Below are 26,374 nucleotides of genomic sequence, written 5' to 3' on the forward strand. Positions count from 1 at the left end.
CAAGAGACTCCAATTCAAATAAAACAAAACAAAAATTAAGAAAGTGTTAAAAACACGTTCATTTTAAAACGTCAACCGTTATTAAAACAACAAGAACAACACAGCAAATGCATAATCGGAGTTACAAAAATACTTTTATGTAAATACATTTCGCTTTCATTTTTTTTTACAATTTTATGCGATTCCAACGGGAATACGATTTTCAGATTTTCACCAAAGCAAAGACACTGCACCAAATCACGGAGAAATAGGACGGTTGAACCGTTTTTCCTAATTACGTATAAAATATATGAATACATATATGTATACTTATATGACTAATCAAAGTGAGATTTAGTTCCACATTTTTTATATATTAATAATTACAACACAAATATATAACTTTTCGCTATTTTGCACTAAACTTTGGTATTGTGAGCCTTTAAATTTGTAGAAATCGTAATTAGGAACTTGTAAAACAAAATATAAGGCACAGTACAAGTCACAAAAAATTGATGAAAATTCACGGAAGACGGCGACGACAAGAAATTTTCTACTCGTAAGACGGAAGGTCTACGCAGTGAAACGACGACGGTTTCTCGTGCTCGTCGCTGAGCCAAAAATCAACTGTTCCTCAAGTCGCGTTCGAATTGTTCGCTCCGCGAGACGCGGCGCGGCGACGAACTGCGCTCAGTGTCAAGCGGTAACCGCATCAACGGCGTGCAAAAGTCACGGCAACAAATCAAAATCGAAAGATTCAAAAGCGCGACACTGCAAACGAGAAGATCTACGAGTTGCAGAGAGTCAAAAATTCCTCTCCGAAACGAAATTGAAATAGTGCGCCGCGAGAGAAAATGAAATGTGCGCGTGTATGAGTTTATGTGCGGAAAGTTAATACTTTGTAAAAGAAGAAGCACCACGTTCGTTGTTGACGCTGACACAGCGACGTCGGGTTAACTAATATTTTATTATCACTACATATAAATCGCTAATGTTTAAAAAAAAAGTACGGTTATTTGTTATCGTTTAGTAAGGTGTTGTTTGAAAATATTTATTATGGATTTTCCATGGAACTGGGAAATGTAACAATATAAAAAGAAAAATAGCAAAAAGGTGTGTATCGTTGGAGTCTGGCATATAATTCATCGAATAGTCCCACACCCAACGTTTCATTGTGGCAGCGCAACAACCACAGGGAAAGCTGAAAGCGATGACCAAGCGAATACATGCAACCTTACCAATAATTTGTTAAATAAAAGATTTAAAAAGAGGTGAAGTGAATCTCATTTTTACAAATAACTACTTATTTTGAATTTAAGTAAATTACCTATCGTAAATTGTTTTATACATACATACACATGTAAATTAATATCGTATGCGTAGCTTTGAGTTGATTTATTGTCTCTGTATAACCTAGCGAATAAGTTGATTGCTCGATGATTCACTGCAGAAAAAATCGGAAAAGTTGCTGAATAAAATTCTTTGTTGCGTTTTGCTACTGAAGGCAAAAAATTGCAGAAAAAATAAATGTAAATTGCATTCTTTTATTTAACATTTAGCAATAGGCAACATACATAGTACATACAAACAAATACTTTAAAAGCAAGAAAAAAAAGAAACGGAAATGGGACAACAGTTTTATCAATCCGACATTTAGAGAATATTCATATAGTAAATACGCAAAATAAACGAATTGGGAGATGCACAAAAAAGGAAGACATTTATTTTGCTTCTCGTCGTTTCGGACGATTCTCACCAGAACTCGCTCACAGACTGAATGAAAATGAAATTGTAGTAAATTGTGTCGCTTTTGCCCATTACAGCCGGAATATGAATGACCAAAGAGTAATTTTCGTATATTCTATTAACGATTTTGAAACAGTTTTACAGATGTGTGTGTATATTTTCCAACCATACCTTTGTACTTGTAGTCTCCAGGTGCTCTCCCTGCGCAAGTAGTTTGTCGCTTATCCGATAATTTGTTGCTTTGTCGCTTTCACTAACTGTTTATTGGCATGCATACTTTTGAGAAAATGAGTTTAAGCACATGAGAGAGCAAATGTACACACAACCATATGCATATGCACATGCACATGGATGAAGTCAAAAATATGACGATGGATTTTTCACGAAAAAATGTGAGAGTATTTTATATTTAAGGCTATTTACGAGAGACGATTTCGTCATATAGCTTTGAATTTATAAATTCATATGCAAATACAATTGTGTATGAAAATGATATTGAATAATTAAAATGATGTCTGTGCCAAAATAAGAACAACCATTTCAATACTCTCTTCTTGTTGCTTTCTTTATTTCCGAGGAAGAACAATCATTACATTCCACAAGTCGATTACTGTTTAGACAGCTAAATTACGAATACTATTAACTTCTGGGTACACATGTACTACCTCTGATGTTTCAATGGACTTGTATAGACAGCTTAAACAAAAGCATTGTCTTATCATCGGTTGACCGATTCCGATTTTTCGGAAATATTTATTCAACTGTAAAATTCTGTGGCTTCAAACTTGTGTATATTGACACTGATTGGTGTTATCGCAGTACAAATCATTCTCCTTAATTTTTCTAAAATTAACTGCAGACAAACATATCTACATACACACATACATAATTCAAGTCCCCTGCGCATATTTGTGATGTCTTATTTCGTGCTCTTGCCGTACAATCAGTATGTTGTAAATATACAAAGGCCGAAATAAAGATGAATAACAAAAACAACAAAAATATGTACATATGTATCTTACGAATAGCAGAAGGAACATTCGTACATTCGCACACTTCCACCATAAATACAACGGAATAATTAAAGCGACGCGACGCGACTACAGAGTGACTTGTAGCTAACGTGGTATGGAGGGAAGCGGTAAAGGTAGAAGAATTTTTACGTCAACCACACCGTTTTGGTGTTACCAATAAGCGCAGTACATCCCCTCCAACGATTTTGGCGCTCTGTTCGCTGCGTGTACACACGCCGCAGACGACTAAACGTAACGTTCAAATAGAAACTCAGCCATGAGTATGAATCGGAACTAGCAAATGTGGTTCGGATCGGCAACGAACTCGACAACAATAGCATTTCATTTCAGGTTAATCAGTTCGATTAGAAAGCTTGCGTCGCGACGAGAGCGAAATCGACTTTTGAAGAGCACAAATTACTGTCGTGCAGAGAGCACAGTTGTGAGCGCATTAGATATATATACCAAATTGTGTTTGTATGTATGTATGTATGTATGTATTGCATTTACCTATGTTGGCTTTCGTAGGGCTAGCTCACATATTCGTGGTATGGCAATACTACTTTTATTTAATTTTATGCAATATATTAATTTCTTACTTAAGCGTAGCCTAAAGTTTGTGCCAATTAAAATTATAGTTAACAAGTATTTATAATTGCATGCATTTTTTGCATTACTTTGCAATTTTCTCCGCTCTCTCTTCATATGAGAATGTGCGCTGAAGAGCGTAAGAGAGATATTTTCAATTCAACCTAGTGATGCAATTATCTACAAAAGGAAGTCGTTCACATACCGATTTTATTGTTTATGAGGGCGTGTGCATTTTTTAAATCAAATACAAGATAAGAAATGTATAATTAATATTTTTATTAGATTTTGTAATGGGAAACAAATTGTTCTTCTAGATTAAATTTAGAAACATTATCGCTAACGATGAATTGTAAATATTTTAAACTAAATTCGGATATTCGAACTTTTTGGGTATTTGTATATGTATGTAAGTATGGTAGATATGTTTTAATTTATTCACCGTACATACATACATATGTATGTATAAACAGTTAAAACATGTTTTTTTACAAAGAAGATATTATCGCTATCACGTGGTTCACAGACGCACGTGTTTGCCAAGCTTAGAGAAATGTAGAGCTTTTGGTGGAGAATCAATATAATTTATACAATAATCTCGAAAATTGTTGTTATTTTAAAATGCTTGTTAAAAATGTTCCATTTTCCATTCTGTTCGCCCACACTGTCTTTACTTTCTTAGCCAATCAGCTGTTCAACTTCCTCAAGTAGAAAAAAAACTGCTTGTGTAAGTATGTACATATGTATGTATATAGTTTTATATATACATACATATATACATATGTATGTATGAATAAATTTATTTATTTCCATATACTGATATATGCATGATTTTTCTTATTTGTAAACATAAATATTTACAAAGCGTCAATAAATCAAAATATCATAATATTTTAGTTGGAAATGCTTGAAAATATTTTTGTTGTATTTTACATCTGATTTATATAAACAAGCAGAGTGAAATAAACAAATAATTCTTTAATTTATTTAAGTGATTATGTGTGTATATCTGTATGTATGTATGTATGTAAGCTAATACATTTGTTATATGATTTTTTACTTGTCTCAAACAATTAGAAATCATATAATTTTTGTAAATACAAAGTGTTTGAATTGAAATTGAACCTCAAACATAGATTTCAAGACAGCCATTAAAATCAGACTTGAAATGGAGCCGCTCCATTATTACTTCTTTTTAACAAATACATATGTACATACATACATATATGTTATCCTCGTGATCCTCAAGGCTCGTTATGTTGAAATCAATGCATTCATGCATCAAATATTCTTAAGATTACATATCAAGCATGAAATTTGATCGATACATTTTACGGTAATTCCATTAAATCGTTTCCGCTCGCATTGTGCGAGGCGCACATGCCATTATCTTGACATTGCCAAATAATTCATTTACACTTGAATTAATGGAAGTGCTGAAAAACTGAAAATTATCTAACACATTTAAGTCAATATTGTGCTCGAATTTATCAAAATGTATTAACTGAACAATCACTGAGTAAATATGGCGGCAAAAGTGAGCACGATCAGTGGCAACTTGTTATATTTTCCGTATTAAAACTTTAAGCGCAAACATTAAATTTACGGCCACGATTATACATATGTACATATGTATGTATGTATGTACATATATACTTTTGTTAACACAGCGATAATATACCACCACCCAACAACGTCACAACAATCGGTCATCCGTTGTGGTGATCTTTTGTGTTGAATTTAAACACGATTCTGTACGACGGAAGCCGAAATGAAATTCATAACGCCGTAGCAACACGGGTACCTACGTTGTATGTATGCATATATTTATGTATATTTGTATGTTTTGATGTACATATAATTTTTTTGCAACGATTAACGTGCTCACCTTTTCGTCAGCAGCAGCGTCAGAAAGGTACAAAACAGCTGTTCGGGGCAGGTGTTTATTCACACTATTACAAGCACTCAGTTTTTGCTACCCTCTTCTTTTCTTCAACACATCTGGTTTCTTTTCTTAAAGGTCTTTATGCGAGTGAAATTGTGCACGGGGCATACATACATATGTACGTATGTATATGCATCGGCTTGCAGTATTTACGGATGCAAATAAATGTCCACAAGTGAGGAAAAAGGATTTGTGTAAGGACCTTATCCCATATATACTTATGTACATAAATATGCATAAAAGGCAAAGGAAGGCTACATACATGTACATAAGTATCTATGCCTTCCTTTGCCTTGTATATTGTACATACATACATATGTATGTATTAAATTATACCTTTGTTTGCATATATATGTACATATGTATGTTCATATGTACATATGTATGTACTTACATACTATGTATCTATTTCCAACAATTAAAATCCTTTGTGTGAAGAATTAAAAAAAAAATTATTTCAACAACAGATCCTGATTTTGAGCATCCCCATTTGCATTTTCTCTAAACCAACCCTTCACAGAAAGATCTGCAGGCAACTGAGAACTTATACACTACCCCAAATAATATCGTTTCCAAAAAATTATTAAAGATCCACTGTAACCTTCTTATAAGTTATTCTACCAGTCAAGCATTGTATAGCGAATAACTCGCTAATTATCTCGTACTCGTGTTTGTATGTACATACTTATGTATATGTATGTATATAATATATCATCCACTGTCGATTAAATGATTGCAATATAATTGGACTAAATGAGCAAACTTGAGTTATCGCAAATGTTTTCCAAACTCTGAAGTGTCTTCAATAATAAATTATTCACTTTATAATGTACATACATATGTACATATGTATGCATGTTTAACCTTCCACATTTCTAGGTGGCATTTATAAACAAAACCGTTATTGACTGGAGCACTTAACGGATTGGCCTACACTCATACACACATGCATACTTTGGGTATACACCAAAATACATACAAACGACTAGACATACAAGCATAATCCCCAATTAAGAAGTGAAAAAATCAGCAATAAAGAATGAGCAGTAGAGAGAAGAGTGTAAATATGAAGTAAAAGAAGTAAAGAAGTTTCAAGAGAGACCCATGAATGTCCAATTGTATGCATATTTGTAGTTTATTAAGATTAGACCGGCTTTGAAAAAAGTAAAATGGTAGGGTAATATAATAGTGTGGGAAACTGGTCAGGGTTAACCAATTTACAGCCATAAAATATACTGCCACAGACCCAAATGTTTCCTCACGCTATCAAAAAATGCTGCCTGATGGGCAGTTTTGTGCAAAGTTGTGAAGGATTGATTTTTGAAAGTTATAAAGTCCAGTTTCCATGAATCCGATTAAAAACTTAGAAATTGAAAGAAATTAGAGGTCCAGGCAAAAACAATGGAAAGACATATTAGTAATTAAATTTCATTTATGCATAAAAATGTGTTGCAATCAAAAAAAAATAATATTCAGTAAAATATTAATTTAAAACTAATTTATTTTCATATTTGCACAAAAGTACATAGTGTGTGTATTTTTTATGTTATAATTTATAAATCTTACATAAAAGTAAAAACATATTACATTGTTTCTTAATATAGAATATGTGGTCACATTTAGAAAAAAAATTATTCTTCTAATACATATGTAAGTACGGAACATGTGTAGTTAGTCCAATGAGTTTTGTTAATTGACAAACGCGATTTCGTTTTGTAAACAAAACCTGCCTTTCAATGAATACACACGTATCTTTACATGTGATCTCATTACGTAAAAAATCGGTTCTTTAAAATGAAGTATGACAACTCCAATTAGCAGGTGGTCCATTCGGAAAGTCCAATTTCGGGCAACTTTTTTTGGCGAAGAAATGTTTTTGGAATAGTTGCTGGTATTGACGTATACAGTTAAAGTATTAGTTTTATATACTGGCCATAAACCATAAACACAATTAAAAAGAATATTATTGGTCCAACAGCATCTTTGAAAAATACGGTCCAATACCAAAATTAAGTGATCATGCAGTAACAAATTTAAACACAAGTATTTAAATGAAATTATCTTCAAAAAGTAAATGTCATGAACCAATGTCAAATAAAGAAATGAGATTTTGCAAATTTTATGCGTTTTTTTTTAAAAAAAGTTTCGCTCTTAAAAAATGCAACTAAAAGAAGTCAATGTCCAATTGTATGCATATTTGTAGTTTATTAAGATTAGACCGGCGTTGAAAAAAGAAAATAGAAAACTTAACCGCCATAAAGCAGTTAGCTTTTTTTTTTGTGCGGTGAAAGAAGTCCGCCGCACAGTGAAAGAAATAGAAGGCAAAAACAAGAAAGACTTGAAAGTAAAAGTATACGCTTTATTGCACAACGCGAACGTACATATGTATGTATGTATGTTAGGTATTTAAACATAAAGACTACACATTCACATACATAGATACATACATATGTATGTATGTACGTACAAAGTAAATATGTTAATTGACAAACGCGATTTCGTTTTGTCTGCCTTTCAATGAATGCGTATCTTCGGTACATGTGATCTCATTACGTAAAAAATCGGTTAAAATGAAGTATGACAACTCCAATTAGCACTTCCTTTTGGCGAAGTTTTTTAGGTATTCTATACAGAAGTATTAGTTTTATATTCATATAAACCAGTTTTAAACACAAGTAAAAAAATATTATTGGTTATCTATTGGGAGTGTTGCAACTAAAAAATTAAACACAAGTAAGGAAGTGCTAAGTTCGAGTGCAACCAAACATTTTATACTCTCGAAACTTGCAAAGATCAAAGCCGGTGAAAAATTCTTTTCAGATTTCATTAATAATTCGAAAAGTTAACGGATATTTTCGGTTCAAAGCTCGCAATAGGAACTGGCGTCCACATATTCAGTATCTGGAGCTTGAATAGTTGTGTTCCGATTTCGACAATTTTCGGTAATCGGGTGGCATATTAGAAAATTAAAGAATTAGATGGTATTTAAAATGGTGTTTTATAGGAAATAGGCGTGGTTGTAGTTCAATTTCGCGCATTTTCGCACCTGAAAATAAAAATGCCAAGATACTATATGTACATAAGTACGTAACAAATTTTGTCGATATCGGTCGAGTAGGTCCCAAATTTGACCCCGGCTCCTTAAAAGTCCTATCGTACCATATTGCGTGTAAAATTCTCCATCCCCGATTACATCCGTCAACAAATTGCTCCTTACTTTTTTGTCAAGAAACACGTTTACCAAGTTTCATCAAGCTATCTTTAATTTTACTCAATTTATCGCTTGAAGGCTAACAGACGGTCAGGCAGTTACTCGGATTTCCACTCGCCTCATCACCCTGACCATATGTATGTATATAAGTACATACTTACATACATACATATGTATAACCCTCTATCTAACTCGATTATTTATAGGTGATATAAACAACCGTTAAGGTGAAGAAAACTATTATACTCTGTAGCAACATGTTGCAAGAGTATAAGAGTATTTATGTAAAGTCAACGCATGTTGTTTAAAGGGTAAAATAAGGATAGAAAGTCGAGGAAAAATTAATATTACTTGTTTACTAGAAGAGTGTTGTAACTGAGAAAATTCAAATTTTGAAAATGAAAATTAAAAATAGAAAAAATTAATGCTTGCTCTTACGAAAAAAATTTTCATCCATAATGTCAAATAAAATTGTTTTTTTTCACATGAATTTCTTGTATGATTCAATTATAGAAGATAGTGTCCGATATAGAGCGTGATTTCTTTTACGAAAGAAGTGCATCCATAAAGGCAAAATTGGTGGTTTTTAACTTTTTCCATAAATTTTCTGTATATATTTTGATGATTTTGTGTTATTTACAATCTAATCATATTCGATTATCACTCAAAAACACATTCTAATTGGTTGAAATCTTTGAAAAATTTATTTTTGAATCATAAAACCAAAACAATTCAAAACAAAACAGCAAATACTTTTGACAAATTGTTGATTTTGGCTTATAAGTATATGGTAATTGAACCAAACACAATCTTATATGTACATACATATATGGTAACTGAAACATGATTTCTTATTTAAATTTTGATTTTTTTTTGTGATATACAATATATTTGTATTCAGTTACGAGCAATCGACACTGCCTTATATAATCAAATCATGGTTAGGCATATATGTATGTGTGTATGTATCTACATATGGTAGAAACGAACCACTTTATGCTCAAGAGCATTATTAGTTCTGTTTCTTATCGCTCATTCATACATAGTTTACAAATACAAATTATTTGTTCTGTTTTACACAATACAAATATCGTAACCAAAAAGTAATTAAAAATTACCGTACAAATGTTAATTAGCTCGAATTATGCATTTTCACATATTCCTAATTTATTACATAGTATGTACATATGTATGTATGTACACAAATACTAATAAGTATGCATATTTGTAAAACTAATGCTCTACATTTTGAAAATCGCTCAGAATTTACACTTTGTAATTGGCGATAAGTGTTGAAACTGTAAGCTGTATGAATTTTAAGCGTATACATACATACATACATACGCACTAATTTATTTTATTAACTTCAACAAATACTGGTCAAGCAGAAGCTTAATTTGCCTTCTACATGGTTTTATATACAGACCCATAAGGTACATTTGCTTTATTATTAGAATTTATGCAAATCCATATGTACATACATATGCATGTATATGTACATATGTATATGTATGAGTATATCTATGTTTGCATATAATGGAATATTTCTCAAAATCATGTGTCATACCAACATTTGCCATTGCCCCTTGAAATTTGTGTGTACATTTACACTGCTCAAGGTCGTTCGCTGTGAGACTCGCGTCTTCAAGATATTCGTACATACAAATATACTTATATCTACATACATATATGTATATGTATATATTAGATGTTTATAGCCATGTAGCAGTTTCGAAGCTACTTCCATTTATTATTTCATTTAAATTAGGTTGGAGAATATCTAATACACATTCTTTGTGCACTTAAGTTTGAACTTTTTATATAAACACGCTTCGAGATCTTTCATATTCCGTCGTAGACTCGTTCAATGGCAATATGTTGCTTCTACATCCTGCGCAGACAGGCTCCAGTTTGTATGTACAGTAGTCCTTGGTTAATTGAGCTTAAACAATTTTTGATTCCAGTCTTAGGAGAGGAAAAAGTCACAGGCTTAACAAATTTTCAAAAAATTATTTCTTTTGAATCTAAAATAAATTGAAATGCTTATGTATGTACTTGTAAAAAATTATTATTATTTTTTTTAATTTTTTGAAATTAAGTAATTATAAATAATGCATTTAGTTATGTACATACATATGTGTAAGTGTCAAAATCAAAGATCCTTATTTCAGGATAATTGCACTTAAATATTAATAGTTTCCTGATAATGTTTTCATTATAAACTTTTGTTGTATTTAACCAATGTTCCACATTTCTTTGCCGAGCAATTGAAGCAAAAGACGGGAGACTACTGTACATAAAGAAAAAATTGTGATTCTTCGTTACAGCAATGTCTGCTAGGACAACAAAGGTGGCGTTGACATCTGTTTAAGTTTCTTGCCGCTTTGGTTTGAATGCATGTGCATGAACAATAAATAAATATGTACATACATATATAAATACATACTTATGTGCATATGTATGCATGTTTATATCCATATAATTAAATATATAAGTGCAAACATACGCACATGGATGCTTCATACATATGTATGTAAGTGTGTGCGTAAGTCAAAAACGAGTTCAACGACTTTTGACTTTTTAAGATACTTATTTTTCGTTTTACGCCATTTTTCGTTTTATAGGCCATGCACCTCTTGATAGTCATTGGGCAGCGCTGTGTCCTACGTAAAAATTAAGATAAGTAAATGTTCTTGCTGTGATAAGTGCAAGAAAGTACGCAGGATTTCGGTGTGGAAGTTAACTTCAAGTTCGGTAGTCGTATCGAGACAATAGTCAGCTGTTGCGTGTATTCATTTCTAGCACTGATGTCTTGTATTGATTTTCGACATCTTGGTGAGAGTATGAGTTGATATTCAGAATAAGATATTTTGTTTGTGTTGTAGTTAGGGGAGCGTAGTAATAGTGACAGTCCTTGTCCGAATATACGAATACCTAAATCCATGTCCCTTCTGATTTTGATTCTATAGAAGCGATTTTTATACTTTGAACAGGGTGTAATAAGTCTGCCACGAAGTTTTTAACAGAAAACATTGGAGTTGATATAAAATAAAAAATTATTAACGTGTTGTTTTTGTTGTACCGGTAATCTAGTCCCCGATGGGGTGGTAAGGTTCAGATAAGTTGTCATCGAGCTCTGCCAACGGTTGGCCAGAAATTTGTTGTTTCGACGTGGTCGGACCATGTGGAGAAGAGTGTCAGATGTGTAGAGTTAGCTGGGCATACAAAGAGGTGGTTAGAGTCATGAGGGGACTCGTTGCATGCTGAACATATGTAAGTATGTATGTATGTATGTACATTTGGTATGGGGTCGAATCTGGATAAGTAGGATTTTAACCTGCTCAGTATCCACAACGAAGCTGCGCAAGGGTCCTTCTCGATTCTCGCCGCAATTAATAACGTGTCGATATAGCCACAGTTTTTAAGATATCGGTCTGAAAATTGTCACTGTTCCTTTTCTCCCCAAAAAGCTGCTATTTTGTCGGAACTGCCGATATCGGACAAATATAGCATATGGCTGACCGATCAAACTCAACTCTTTGTATGAAAATCTTTTTTATTTAAGATGACCTGGCACTTCACGAAATTTGGCATAAATTATTGTCCAAAGATCGTTGAAATATCAAATTGTTCAGATGTGTTTAGATGTTGTACGCGTGCCACTAACACGCTTGTGTGCAGACTACATACGAGTATTACTAAGTCTAGTTTTAATTTATCAATTTAGTGTGATTATTTTGTTGAAAATAATATTTGCTTATCAAAATTAGTCTATTCAACAAAATGCAACTTTAATTAGCTGTCGTGTTTCGAAATTAATAAACTAATGAACATAAAACAGCGAGAGAACAAGTACAATGTTATTGAACTCTTTCGAAAAATTGAGAAAATATCAATTCGGTTACTTGCAAATGTCTCAATTCTTACGTGTTCTGCGCTCACATAAACAAACACATGTCATTGCTAGATTTACTTTTGTATATACATATAGTACATAATTTTCAACAAATATACAATGTATGTATGTATTTATTTATTGCGTCAACTTCGGCGAGCCATTGACTTTGTATATTATAATATTTTACAAAAATTCTTAATAAACGTTTTATGCGCACAGGTCTCAAATCTAGACTTTACACAGCTGTCCATGTCTATTTACAAAAGCTTTCAATAAAAGCATGACTTCCAATAATTTGGCAGCTTTTAACCTTGAACCTGCTGTGGATCGCTTAGATTGCGATTAACTCGCCAGTAGGTAAATGCGCTTATGCATACTCGTTGATAGACAAACGAGATTGCAGTTGCCTGTAGATAAACGTTTGCGTGCTCAATTGCTTGACGATTATAAAAAACAAGTCAATATCTGAGTTCTTTGCCATAATAATAAAAATAATAAATCAAATAGTTGTATGTGTTTTTACACATCTTCGCATTAACTAAATGATTTCAACACGTGCCTTAGTAATTCTCTTAAAATAGCATGAGGTTTTATGAGCATTTTTTCGTCGCACTTTTGTTCCTAACTCGCTGTGGTCTCGGACACATATGATCATTAATTCGCTGATTGACGCGCAAGAAAGATAATTCATAAACAAGTGTACTCGTTTTCTATGTACAAATTTACACAGACGTAAATTATTTAAAAAATTTCGATCAAACCATATTTTATTTTCATTTCATTGTTGCCCAAAGCGAAATGTCATTGAGATGGTTGAGAATTTTAAAAATAGCACCAACAGAGAGCAACGAAATTGAAAATACACAGAACAAAACAGCTGAAATGGTAACAATGACGAAAGCGCTCTATAAATGCATTAGAAACGAAACATTTTTCGTATTCAAAGGCGTGCTGAAATAAATATGTACATTGTATATATAGCAAAATATATGATAAATATAGCATGTAAATTATTCGCTCATTTCCACTACAGAACAAGTAATAAAGTAATTTAAATAAATTTATGCGCCGACGCAAAATTTTCAATTTCGAATTTTGTAATTGTCAAGTTACATTCATCCGTAAATAACACTGTTTGTATGTATTTATGTAACTACTGATAATTGTCAAAATCTCATTTGGTAGCTTTGAGTGTTTTTTTGTTTTTTTTTTTGGCTGAGTGCACGATGTACATATGCTCTCATTTCCGTGTGCTTTGTGAGCATACTCTCTTTTGTCGTATGCTCGCTTTTTATTTTTTTGTTCTATCAATTGCCTTGCCCTTATTGTGACGATTCCTAAGCTTGCCAATTACCGTTTTAATTACTATGTGGCGTTTTTTTACATGCTTATGTACACAGACTTACATATGTACATATGTATAGTAGTTAATTGGTTTGAAGCCAACACTCAAACCATGCCTATCTCTTTGAATGAACTACTAACTGGATTTACATCTACTTTTTGTTAATTTGAAGCCAAATTTAAAAATAACCATGAGTGGCCTATGGCTCATTAGCTGAATCATTTAACTGTTTTAAAACATTTGCTAAATATTAGCGTAAACTGATTCATCAAAAGTTAATGGCTTGTCAAGTGGTTATTAGAAAAAGTTATTTCGTCACAGCATGTAATAAGAATTATAATATTGTTGTAAGTACATACATACATACATACTATGTACATATGCATATGTTTACATACATACATATATGTATGTATGTACATAGTCAAATAAATGCTTTTTTCTAGTGATATGTATGTACATTTGTATCTTGAATGCTGTTGTCGGGTGAGGAAGCTACCAGTGAGATTGTCTTAAAATAGAACTATGCATTTCTACTTAAATTCTAAAAATACATATGCATAAGTAAGTATACTCGAGTATGTGCTATATGCAAGTTGTGTGATACATTTATCAGCAATTTGATCACAACAGAGCTTATGTACATAAGTATGTATGTATGAGAGAGGGAGGATATTGGAGTTCTTAGACGGGCACGATTCTCTGCAACAAATTTTTCCAGAATTTTTTGTCTAACAATTCACTACAATCATCAACGTGCCCCGGTTTTACCTCTACGGCCCTGCATAAAAATATATCCAAATTTTTATACATACATAAGTATGTACATCCATTCATACAAAATGCATTTGGCAATGCTGCATATGTACATACACACATACATATGTACATATATTTTTGCTAATTAAATTCTACGTGGAAATAGATCTTTATGCTTATGTATTTATGTATGTATATTTACATTTGTAACTAAAATTATTTGCATGTTTGTACATACGCATGTGCATTTTTGGGTCAAGGGCAAAATTGCTAACATAAAGTGGAACAGTGTTGGCGTCGCAGTTGTCGTCTGTGTCAGTATGTGTTTGTATGTATCGGTGGCGCATCTGACTAGCACTAAGCTGCAATGACACTTTTCATGCGACCGGTTGCAGTCGCTGACGCAATATGTGCATCATAGCAGTTATACTTATGTGTGCACAAACATATGTATTTATTTATGTACATGTATGTACATATGTATGTATGGAGTCAATTAATAGAGTAGACACGGCAGTTGCAAGTATTTTGCGCAGTCCGCAAATTTGCCGCAGTTACTTTAATTTATTTCAAATCAAAAATATAAAACGTAAGTTATTAAACGAAGCATAAAATGACATGTGTACGTTAAATGTGCATAAACTTTCGATTTGAAAAAAAAATTAAATAAATAAGTGATATTTGCTAATTGGTTGTGGAACAAATCAGGCCACATGCTGCTAATATTTAATACATATTACTTATACTTATAAATATGAACATATATTGTATTTGTAATCTTGAAAGAGTACACATACTATATTTACATATTAATATATACATACATACATATGTACATACACGTGTGCGTAAAATTATTTTATGTATTTATCGGCTTACGATTTCCACACAATTTTATTTCCATGTGTTTTACACATTTTATCGTTGTTGTTGTGCTAAATATGTATTTACATACATAAATAAATAATAGTTCTACATTTATAATTCTAACGTATGAATATATACATACATACGTGCATACATAAATGTGACTTTGTTGAATATTACTTATTTCTCGCAAGTCGAACGCTGTCAGATCGTTAAACAGCGTCGTTATGACGCGCATTTTTCCAGAGAACAATGAAATGAGGACAGCGCTTTGGCGGTGAGGCAATCGCACTAAACACGTGCATGCAAAGTTTTGCTTTTCGCAGCTGTTTAAGTCTCTCTTCTTTATCTCTTAGTTTTGTTTTGTATCGCTCTCACTCTCAGCAGCGTGCTCTTTGTTTCAACGACAGTTCACTTCCGATCTCCCTTGCTTTGTTTTACTACATTTCCACATTTTGTAATGGTTTTTCGTAACACACACACATATGTACATATGTGCAAAAACATACATTTAAAAGTATGTACATTTAATGAAAAGCAGTTTAAATGCTGTAGCTTCCCATAAAACTTTATATTGCCTTTTGTCCGAACTGGATACCAAATTTCACTACTGCTTTGCTCAACATTTAGCCCTATAAGTTTAAGATAGCGGTATTTTGTAGATTTGTACTCACTGATTCTCGAACGAAAGCCTGCGGAACAAACAGATATGATACATTGAATTCATAAGAAAAATTACACACATACATACTTATGTACTTATGTATTTATGTTTATACATTTACACTGATAATAAACTTATTTTGTAGTTTATTAAATTGTATATTTTATTTCTTACGAAACTGACAAATCAAAGTGTTAAAGGCTGAAAAATATGCTAAAATGTGTTAAATATAATTTTCAATAGGGCTGATTATCAGCTGTTTTTCCATTGCAAGAATATTTAGTAAGATATGTGATGAAATAATGGCTGAACATTGAAAAATATCGATACATTTGTATTTTTTGCATATTTTTCTTTTAAGATTTAAATTATTTTGTGATAATAATATCTTCTTCTTCTTCGCTTTTCACTGCTTTCATGCTATGAAATTATTGCCCGTTCCGTTTTAAGTAATAGATTTTTTTTCAAAGTCTTAACGAATTTAAGTGAGCATAATGGCAACTCTTGAATAAGGATCAAGGCAACGATAACATATGTTTAGAAATCGAATTTTCTTTGATCCTTTTACCTGTCTATTATTTATTTGTTGTAGCCTAGGGATCAGCTGCAGTTTTGCCTATATTATCAGCTAGTATAAGTGTTATTTTTATGTTCATTCACGACGGAATAGAGTTAAAATTTTTATAAAGTATAGATGTATTAAAATCGCATCCCAATTATGTTAAATTGTAAATAATTTGTGAATTTTAATTTAAATACAATTCAATTTCTAACCTATAAATACATGTGTTTTTATATTTCAGACTGCAAACAGGAACAACAAATATAGAAAATACTAACATTTGAGACATCAACAACAAAAGGAGAAAGAAAGGAAGACTTAATTTTTCTAATATTTGGAACAAATTATACTGAACTGTAAGATTCACTTCGAAAACAAAATAAAAGAAAAATCACAGGAAACGCCACAACAACATTTTCGTTGCACACACTTGAGCAAGTGGCGAGTAAACAAAGCAAACATTAAAAACTTCATAGCAAACTTTTTTGATTTCGCATAGAATAACGAAACAATAAAGTTTCGAAAACTGTTACAGACATATTAAAATAACACTGACATATGTACATAAATAAATTGATAAGACCAGCAAGCTGAAATTCAGCCTTCAAGCATATCAATCCAACAAGCGCTGTATACTGTACATAATTTGACTTGAGCAAAAGGAATCATTAAAGTGACCTAGTCTAGCCTCTACGTGTTGAAACAATAATCATAGATAAACAGAAAAGTACACTTACACCAGAAAAAAGAAGAAACGAAAAACCTATTCACTAGTTTGACTGGGCAAATGTATATCACTAACAGCAGCAACATTGGTATGGCCACGTTGCTGCAACAGAACAAGGCTACTTGTATGAAGACCCTTATCAATGGCGGCGGCAACGGCAGCAGCAATGGCAATAACGGAAACAGCGTCGGCAACTCTGGAATAGTTGTTGGTAGTATTGTAAGTGGTGTTGGTGCGGGAACATCACAAGTGGGAGGCGCAACGGTTGCAACCGTTGTCGGAGCCGGTGGGGCTGCAAATATTGCCGGTCTTGGCAGTGGTGGTGTGGGTGGTAATTTAGTCCTGTCCACTGGGCAGGCTATTGTTCTGACAAATGGAGCAACCGGTGCTAGTAGTATAATCAACTATCAACAATATCAACAGTTATTGCAGCAACAACAACACCAGCAACAGCAGCAACAACATATAAACTCCACCGTTGCTACCACAACTGCCGCATCCGGTACACGAGTATTAATGCCTCACGAAATGGTGACGCTTCCTATTAGTAGTATTGTAACAACTAGTGGTGGCGGCTTAGCCCTGATAACCAGTGCAAATACGGGTGGAGGAAGTGCCACGGCCACACAAGGGCACTTCTTGGTTGCGGCAACAGCAAGTCCTACGGTGCAACCCATTCAAACAACTACGATGGGCTCCACTAACGCCAATATCAGCAGTTTTCAGCAGCAATTTCAACAGCAAATCGCCGCACAGCATTCAGCAGCAAGTAATGGGACATCCTCTGCTTCAACTAACCGTACAACTACTGTTTACACTCAGCAACCATCAACTACAGGCGTAGTACAAACAGTGCCTACGACACGTTACTTTTCGCAATTTAGCAATCAACAACAACCCATATCTAGTATTACGGCTGGAGCTGCAACGCCAACAATTGTGGCCGCCAAAGCTACGGGCAATCGTACCATAATTATTAATCGCTCCAATAATACTATAATTGCTGGTAACACCACACAACGTTTGCAACATGCTAAAATCTTAAATAAACCACCGACAAATATTGCAGCGACGCCATCAACTCTCATCACGAATGCTGTGCTCGCCAATAAGTCACAAATTAATCATAATTCTCTTTCTCCTGCCATTCAAGCTGTGAAGTTGCAACAACAACCGCAACGACAAAATATTACGGCCTTACAACAAATTAAACAACAACAATTGCTGCAACAACAAAAAATACAACTAGTGAAGCCAATCGTACACAGTAGCAGTTCGGTGACAACAATTGCTACAAAGACAACAACAGTGGCCAATACGGCTGCATCCTCGCGCAACACACCGAGTGGGACAATGGTGAATGGTGGCATAAATTTAGTTCCTAACAGCAGCAACAATAGTAATAAGAGTGGAAATGTGGCGAGTGCCACAACGCCAGCATTGGCTGCCAAAGCGTTACCCACGGCGGCTGTATTTCCACAGCAACAACAACTTCAGCAGCAACAACAGTTGCAGTTACAAAATCATCAACAACAACAACAGCAGCAGCAGCAGCAGCAACTTAAGCATCAAAACCAAAGTCAACAACTTCAATCTCAGCAACTTGGACAAGCGCAAGAGCATAAACAAATAGTTGCACACTCACGCACCATACCCGCCACACCTCACAACTCCACACCTGTTGCAACTAACAAAAGTGTCAATTCAGTTGCTGCAGCCACTCCAGAAGGCACTGCTGGAGCAGAAGCCGCAAATGCTGAACCCGAGGTAGAGCCAGAGATCGACATCGTTATAAATAATGTTGTCTGTTCATTCAGTGTACGTTGCCATCTAAATTTGCGCGATATCGCACTCAAGGGCTTCAATGTGGAGTATCGTCGTGAAAACGGCATGGTGACTATGAAACTGCGCCGACCTTATACGACTGCGTCAATATGGTCATCTGGGCGAATTACCTGCACGGGTGCCACATCCGAGGAACAGGTGAGTCTACGTAGCATTCTAATAACTCAATCTTTATAGTATATCCGTCTCTCTGCTGCGAAGATTTAGCCATGTCTGTCTGTATATATGCGTACCACTTCCTTTTCTTCTTCTTTATTGGCGTATATACCGCTTATGCGGTTATAGCCGAGTTAACAACTCCAGCTCTGAGAGTATTCAATGCAGTACCGCCGGGGGAAGAGGAAGACCTCCACTCTGCTGAAAAAACTAGGTGGAGAGGGACCTGGCTATACTTGGGATCTCCAATTTGCTCATTACTCTCTCAGGTTTTGAGATATCTATTTTCTACATCTTCTTTTCTCCCCAAGAAGCTGCTCATCTCTCAGAATCTTCGATATCGGTCCACTATAGCATATAGCAATCATACAAACTGATCGATAAAAATCCAGCCCTTCATGGGAAAACTTTTTCCTTAGATTATTATCCAAAAGCATTCACCGAAGAAATCGTTCGGATCGCACCACTGTGCCTTATAGCTTACATGCGAAGGGACCAATCAAATTCACATTTTTTAACAATTCCATTCTCTTCGTCTTTTTTGAATTTTTTTTTGTAAACTCGTAGGAATAGTTACTTCACGGTGTACTGGGGGTTCCTTTAAGGAAATTTGTAGCACTAAAGTCATTAAAATACAGTGGTGTTGTTCAAAAAATATTTTTCTAATAAAATATCTAATTTTCCAGGCAAAAATTGCGGCACGTCGTTATTCACGCTGTCTTGAAAAGCTCGGATTCCGTGTGCGTTTTCAAAATTTCCGCGTGGTAAATGTGCTCGGCACATGCAGCATGCCATGGGCTATAAAGATTTTAAATTTCTCTGAAAGATACAAGAAAGAAGCCAGTTACGAGCCTGAGTTGCATCCCGGTGTCACGTATAAGCTGCGTTATCCCAAAGCCACTTTGAAAATATTCTCCACCGGCAGTATAACTGTGACTGGTGAGATGCCGAAACAAATTAATTTGCTTTACTCACATCATTTATTAATGGATCTATATTCTTTTTCACATTCATATAGCTGCCAGTGTTGCTAATGTACAGGCTGCCATAGAACATATATTCCCGCTGGTCTATGAGTTTCGTAAGAAACGTTCACCCGAAGAGCTGGAACAGTTACGCATTAAGCAGGCCCGGGCCGCATCAGTAGATGTAACGGAACTCGAGGAGGTGCTAAACAATGACGTGGTCGTTGAAACGGACACAACCGCTGTGCCCACATTGCAACGCCGACGTGTAAGCAATAGCGCGCTCAATAATTTTAAACAAAAACGCCGAAGAATCGGCAGTGATATTGACTTTGATGGTGACGATGGTTCGCTGGTAGCAGCTGAAGAAATCGACGATCCCACAGCAAAGGAAACCGATGATAATATTGTGATGTACGATCCGGATGATTTAATTGAAGGACCCGACGATGAAGATGATCTTTAAATATCAAATGTGATTTGTGCATTTTGGTACGGGGAGATTTTGAGCACAGCACATTCATGCATGTTTGATTACGTATTATGGTTTCACAACAAATTTCTATACAAATACAGATATATATATAAAACAAAAAGAACAAAAAAGGAGTTTATTACAAATTGCCAATATGTAATGCAGAGCGAATTTTAAGCATTAAACAAAACAGCAATGTTATATAGAACATATGTATATAGTATATAAAAAAGGAATGACAGGAAAGCAATTTAATTGATTTAATGATGACAACACACACAAACTACAAAAAGAAATACAAAAGTAAATATTTCAACACATCGGAAACCAAAACAAATCAACTTAGTTCTAATCAAACAAATGAAGTTTGGCGTTAGACAAAAAATAAAAGCATAATTTCTTTATTTTTTGTGCACGCAAAACTATTTACATATACACGTACATGTATGTGTGCGTATATTTTAAGAAGCGTGTATAATCAATGCCAACACCATCATGTATACATGGATATTTGTAAATTTGTGCACTCCAAATGTCGGTGCTGAGGTTTCGAGTTCAATACGCTAATGTCAGCAATTATGCAATGCAAATGTTGGGAGAAGTGTGCGAACTGCGATAAACTATGGGAATTGTGAGCCAAATAACTACAACTATTTATAAGGTAAGCCCTGGCAATGAGCTACTATGTATGTACATATGTGTGTATAAGGCAACACCACCATAAGCAGCATTGTTGTAAGCATTTGCAGAGCATTTTGGGATAATAAATTAAATTTACGTTAAATACATATTTTAATTTATTTTATTTTTTTTTAATTCCAATTTTGATTAAAAATTGAAATAATAAATTTTATACCAAAATATTCGGCCTAAAATTTGAAAATTTTATTTTTAATTACAAAAATTAGTATTTGTTTAAAATTGAAAATTCTATTTTTTTTAATTTAATAATAGAAATTGAAAATCTAATTTTTAGTCGAAAGAACCCAAGATGTTGGGTTTAGAAATTGATAGTTTTATTTTTAATTCCAAATTATATTAAAACGGAAAATTAAATTTTTTAATAAAAAATACAAATTTTTAATTGCAAAATGAGAATTAGAGTCAAAATTAAATTTTTAAATGTTATCATAAAAATTTTAATTCAATTTTTAATTGCAAAAGTCGGAATTATAAAATTTTATTTTTAATATATTAATAATAATTAAACATTTAATTTTTGATTCCTAAACCGGAATTAGTTTGGCATAAAATATTTAAATTAAAAAAAATGAAAAAATTTTTGTTAAAATTAATATTTTAATTCTAAATATCTCAGATTAAAAATTGTGAAAAAATTGGAATAACAAAATTTTATTAAAAATAAGCTTTAATTTTTAAAAGATAATCAAAACGGTAGCCCACGAAGTACGCAAACGCGAAAAATATAAATTAAAAAATAATTCCTTTTTTCTTTAATTTCAAATAATTTTGTTTTTTTAATTAAAACTTTTTTTAATTTAAAATTATTTTTTCTTTAATTTCAAATAATTTCATTTTTTAATTTCAAATAATTTCGTTTTTTAATTTAATTTTTTTTTTAATTTTAAATATATGTATGTACATATGTATGTATGTATGTATATATTTTTTAATATTAAATAATTTTCTTAAATTTTAAATAATTTCTTTTCTTTTTAATTTTTAATTATAAACATGGTATTGATGTTTTTTCAATCCGCAATTTGGGGTAAAAAATTAATTTTAAATTTTTAACCCGTTTTTTGGTTATAAAATTGGTATTTTATTTTTCAAATTGGTATTTGGGACTTGAAATTCAAGACTTATTTTTATTCGGGATTAAAAAATAATAATTAGAATGTTATTTGCAACCCTGAGCTAGTGTATAATATTTTGTTTAGACAAATTCTTTGTTTGTAAAAAAGTTAAATTGTAAAAAAGTATCTTTTTTTTAAATTATAATTATAAATTTTGGATCAACATTATTTTTTATATAAATTTAGTATTTGGGATAAAAAAAAAACAAATTTTTTAATTTATATTTTGTTATAAGATATTTTAAAAATATAATTTTGTTTGAATCTGGTATTTAGGATAATATAAATAAATTTTTTAATTTATATTTTGGGATAAGAAATTTTAAAATTATTTTTACTAAGATTTTCGGGATTAAAAAATAATAATTAGAATGTTATTTACAACCCCGACTGCTAGTATTTAATATTTTGTTTTAAAAAAATTGTGTTTGTTAAAAATGTAATTTGTAAAAAAAATACTTTTTTTTATTAAAATTATAAACTTTAGATTATTTTTATTTTAATCTTGATTTTATATATAAACATAATTTTATTAATTTATATTTTGGGTTAAGAAATTTTAAATTAACAAATGCTTTGTTTGTATGCTAATATATATTTTTTTACTTTCCGCAGGTATTTTTAACTTCCAGTGTGCTTTGCTTAGTTATGTACGTCGTCGTTGTTTGCAGCATTGATAACTTGCAACAGTTGAAGGCAGAAGGCAGAGAACGGAGCAACATTTAAATTAAATGCTTGGCTCGAGCGAATTCCGCGAACAAAACTAAACCACACGAAAAACCAATATTTGTTAATTTACAAACATATTTGTAGCGTTTTACTATGTATGCATACTAATTTCATTCGTACTCGTACGCCAACTTACGCTTGGCCGAAAATTTAGTTTTAAGATTTCGCTGATTAGCTAAGATTAGTTTAAAGAAAAAACATTGTAAGGACTATTAGCACTATTACATACATACTACATATGTGGATGTGCGTTCATAAGTGAAAGAAAGAAAAAACCACCGCAAAAGCATAAACAATTAAACAATTTATTTAAACACACGCTGAAGAATGTCAAATGCTAGCATAATTTATTAAAAACACTTTATTAACTAATGATTTAGCATGAGCTCATGCGTGCATTGCGTTTTTACTTGTTCATTTATGCATTGAGTAGAAATTTATTGATTTATTTAATGAATGAATAATGTAAAATAACAAGCATTTTATTTATTAGAATCGATTTGAGTTGCTCTTAATTATATTAATTAATTCAATTATTTTGAGGCATCAATTAAACTGACAGAATGCTTGGAGGTAAAGTTTTTATTTATATATACATATATTTGTAAATATATATATATATATATGTATATAATGATGTATAACAGCATATGTATTTAATTTAATCATATCATTTATATACCAACCATTATTACTTTCATATAGAATGGCAATCAAAGACAGTGAATACTGTTATGCTAACAGCCAATAGCCGTCAGGCATAACTAACAATAACAAAAACATAACTATTTAAATAAGACACGTAATTTATATAAAAAATCAAAATGCAATCATATTGTTTGCGTAAGAACGTAATTAATTAATTAAGTGTTCTTCTAGATGGTACACTAATTTATATATATATAAATATATATTCAAAGAAAAAAAACGAGTATATCTTCACTTATCTGGTCACACTCAAACCAATTACCTACAAACAAACAAACAAACTATAATAGACAAACTAAAAGCATATATTGTATTTGTTATATTTATACTAAGCACACACACACACACATAATCACTAAACAAATTAAACTTTAGTTAAGTAAGTAAATTAATTTTCAACATAATTATGCAACTTTGAAAAATCTGCAAATGAAACGCAAACGGTTAGTACTTGATGCTAGTAAGCTGATGACATTGCTGCCTGTCAAGTAAGCAAACTTAATTAAATACATTAATTAATGCGAAGAAGGCAGTTTAATCACTGTTAGACGCTGAGATCTAGCTGTGGTCATTTTGACTAAGTTAGCACTATTTAAGGGAGTATTCTAGTCTAGCAGCATGATTGAGGTAATTTTTGAATCAGTTTTCTATCAATTTTTAATTCCTTATTTATTAACATTACAAGAATTAAGAAAAAAATTAAAAAACTGGAAAATTAAAAATGTAAAAAAGTAATAGCTGATGAAGTGAGGATCTAAGAAACTTGGTACGTGACCAGATCTACCATTTTAAAAGATTCTTAGCAATCGGAAAGCAAAAGAAAATTATTAATCTAGAATAATGTTTTTGTTGTTGAAGCGACAGAATTCTGCCGCGTCCTTGAGTCAGTCCTTGGCACGATAAAAAATCCGTTCCGGTTATATAGACCCGACTGTCGTGGGCACGACCTATTCAATTCTCGAATAATGCCGCAATGTCTGGTTCTACGGAGAAGTGGAAAGATATTTTTTGCGCGAAATGGCGACTGCCTGTAAAAGAAAAAACAATTTTCGTACCACTTTTTTTTATTTTTTTTACAGCAGTAGAAAATGAAATTTGCGCATAAGGCTAGTTACAGACGTATTCGAGTCTATAAGGCAGACTCTCTAAAAATTCCAGTTAAATCGGTTCAGTGGAACTAGAGGAATCTTGGGTATTGTTTTAAACTAAAAGTTAACGATCCAAACGGGGTTAGATATTTTTTTAGAGTTTTAGGTATTGTTTTCAAAAATTCATTTTTTTCTGAAATTAATTTTTTCAAAAATCCATTTTTTTCTGAAATTATTTTTTTCAATAATTCATTTTTTTTCAAAAATTCGTTTTTTTTTATATCATTTTTTTCAAAAATTCATTTTTTTTTCAAAACTTTTCAAAAATTGGTTTTTTTTTCAAAAATTAATTTTTTTTTCAAAATATTTTTTTTACGAAATGGTGACTGTCTAAAAAAAATTTCTGTACCGCTTTTTCGACTTTCGAATTTTTTCGAATTTATTAAACTACTAAAAATTTAAATTTGGGGAGGTGATTGATTCCAGACATAGACAAGTCTATATGCTTTATAGACTCTAAAAATTTCGTGTAAATCGGTGCTGAGAAATCGTGGGTATCGTTTTGAAAAAGACGGTTTCGACCAAAACGCGTTTGAAGTAATTACGAGACCGAAACAATTTGGATGCCGGGTCAGCAAAATACTTTTATCACCGAAATTAATTTCGATTTTGAAAAAAATTTCGTGCAGAAATATTATTGTATAATTAAACTTTGAAAATATAAAAATAATCGTGTTTTTGTTTAGAATTTTGAAATATCTTCTTGTGGAAATATTCTTGTATAATTAAACTTTGAAAAATAAAAAAAAAATGTTTTTTTTATTTTTAGACTAGAGTACCCCCTTAAGCCTTCGAGTTTCATTTATCAAATAAACAAAGCCAAAACTCAAAACTTAAGCGTTTATTTGCATATAAAATGCACTTTTGATGCCAGTAAATTGTTCGACAGTTAGTTGCATATTTTGTAAATACATACATACATGTATGCAGCTGTATATGCCGCGTAATTATTATGTCAAGACTACATATAAATATGCTGACTCGCTTGCGTTGCAGTGAAAAATACTCGCGTGTGCGCGTCAACTCATAGCAAATGCCAGCGATTTATGCCTTGTAACTAATCAAATACCAATGGCGCATTGTAAATTAAATAAATTGCGAGCATAATACATTTGTTTTTGTTCCTCCACATTTAATTATTTAAGTGTTTATGGCATGCGCACGTTTGCATAATCTAATAAAAAATAATAATTAGTTAATTGAGAAATGTATTAGCAGCAAATCAAA

General features: G+C 32.3%; 1 protein-coding gene across 4 annotated transcripts; it reads left to right on the forward strand.

Moving 5' to 3' along the window:
• The first annotated feature begins 1,150 nt into the window (after positions 1 to 1,150).
• On the forward strand, positions 1,151 to 24,527 carry LOC126759054 (TPR-containing protein DDB_G0280363). Of its 4 annotated transcripts, none has more exons than XM_050473632.1 (5): positions 1,151 to 1,250; positions 16,819 to 19,287; positions 19,992 to 20,244; positions 20,324 to 21,406; positions 23,178 to 24,527. In XM_050473632.1, the coding sequence occupies exons 2-4, from the start codon at positions 17,365 to 17,367 to the stop codon at positions 20,734 to 20,736; spliced, it is 2,589 nt and encodes an 862-aa protein (XP_050329589.1). In that variant the 5' UTR covers positions 1,151 to 1,250; positions 16,819 to 17,364; the 3' UTR covers positions 20,737 to 21,406; positions 23,178 to 24,527. The 4 variants fall into 4 exon arrangements, with proteins under 4 accessions (XP_050329589.1, XP_050329591.1, XP_050329588.1 ...); XM_050473634.1 differs by lacking the exon at positions 1,151 to 1,250 and adding an exon at positions 10,733 to 10,832; XM_050473631.1 differs by lacking the exon at positions 1,151 to 1,250 and adding an exon at positions 16,596 to 16,743.
• Positions 24,528 to 26,374: the final 1,847 nt, after the last annotated feature.

Source organism: Bactrocera neohumeralis, chromosome 5 (assembly GCF_024586455.1).
Source record: "Bactrocera neohumeralis isolate Rockhampton chromosome 5, APGP_CSIRO_Bneo_wtdbg2-racon-allhic-juicebox.fasta_v2, whole genome shotgun sequence".
Taxonomy (NCBI): domain Eukaryota; kingdom Metazoa; phylum Arthropoda; class Insecta; order Diptera; family Tephritidae; genus Bactrocera; species Bactrocera neohumeralis.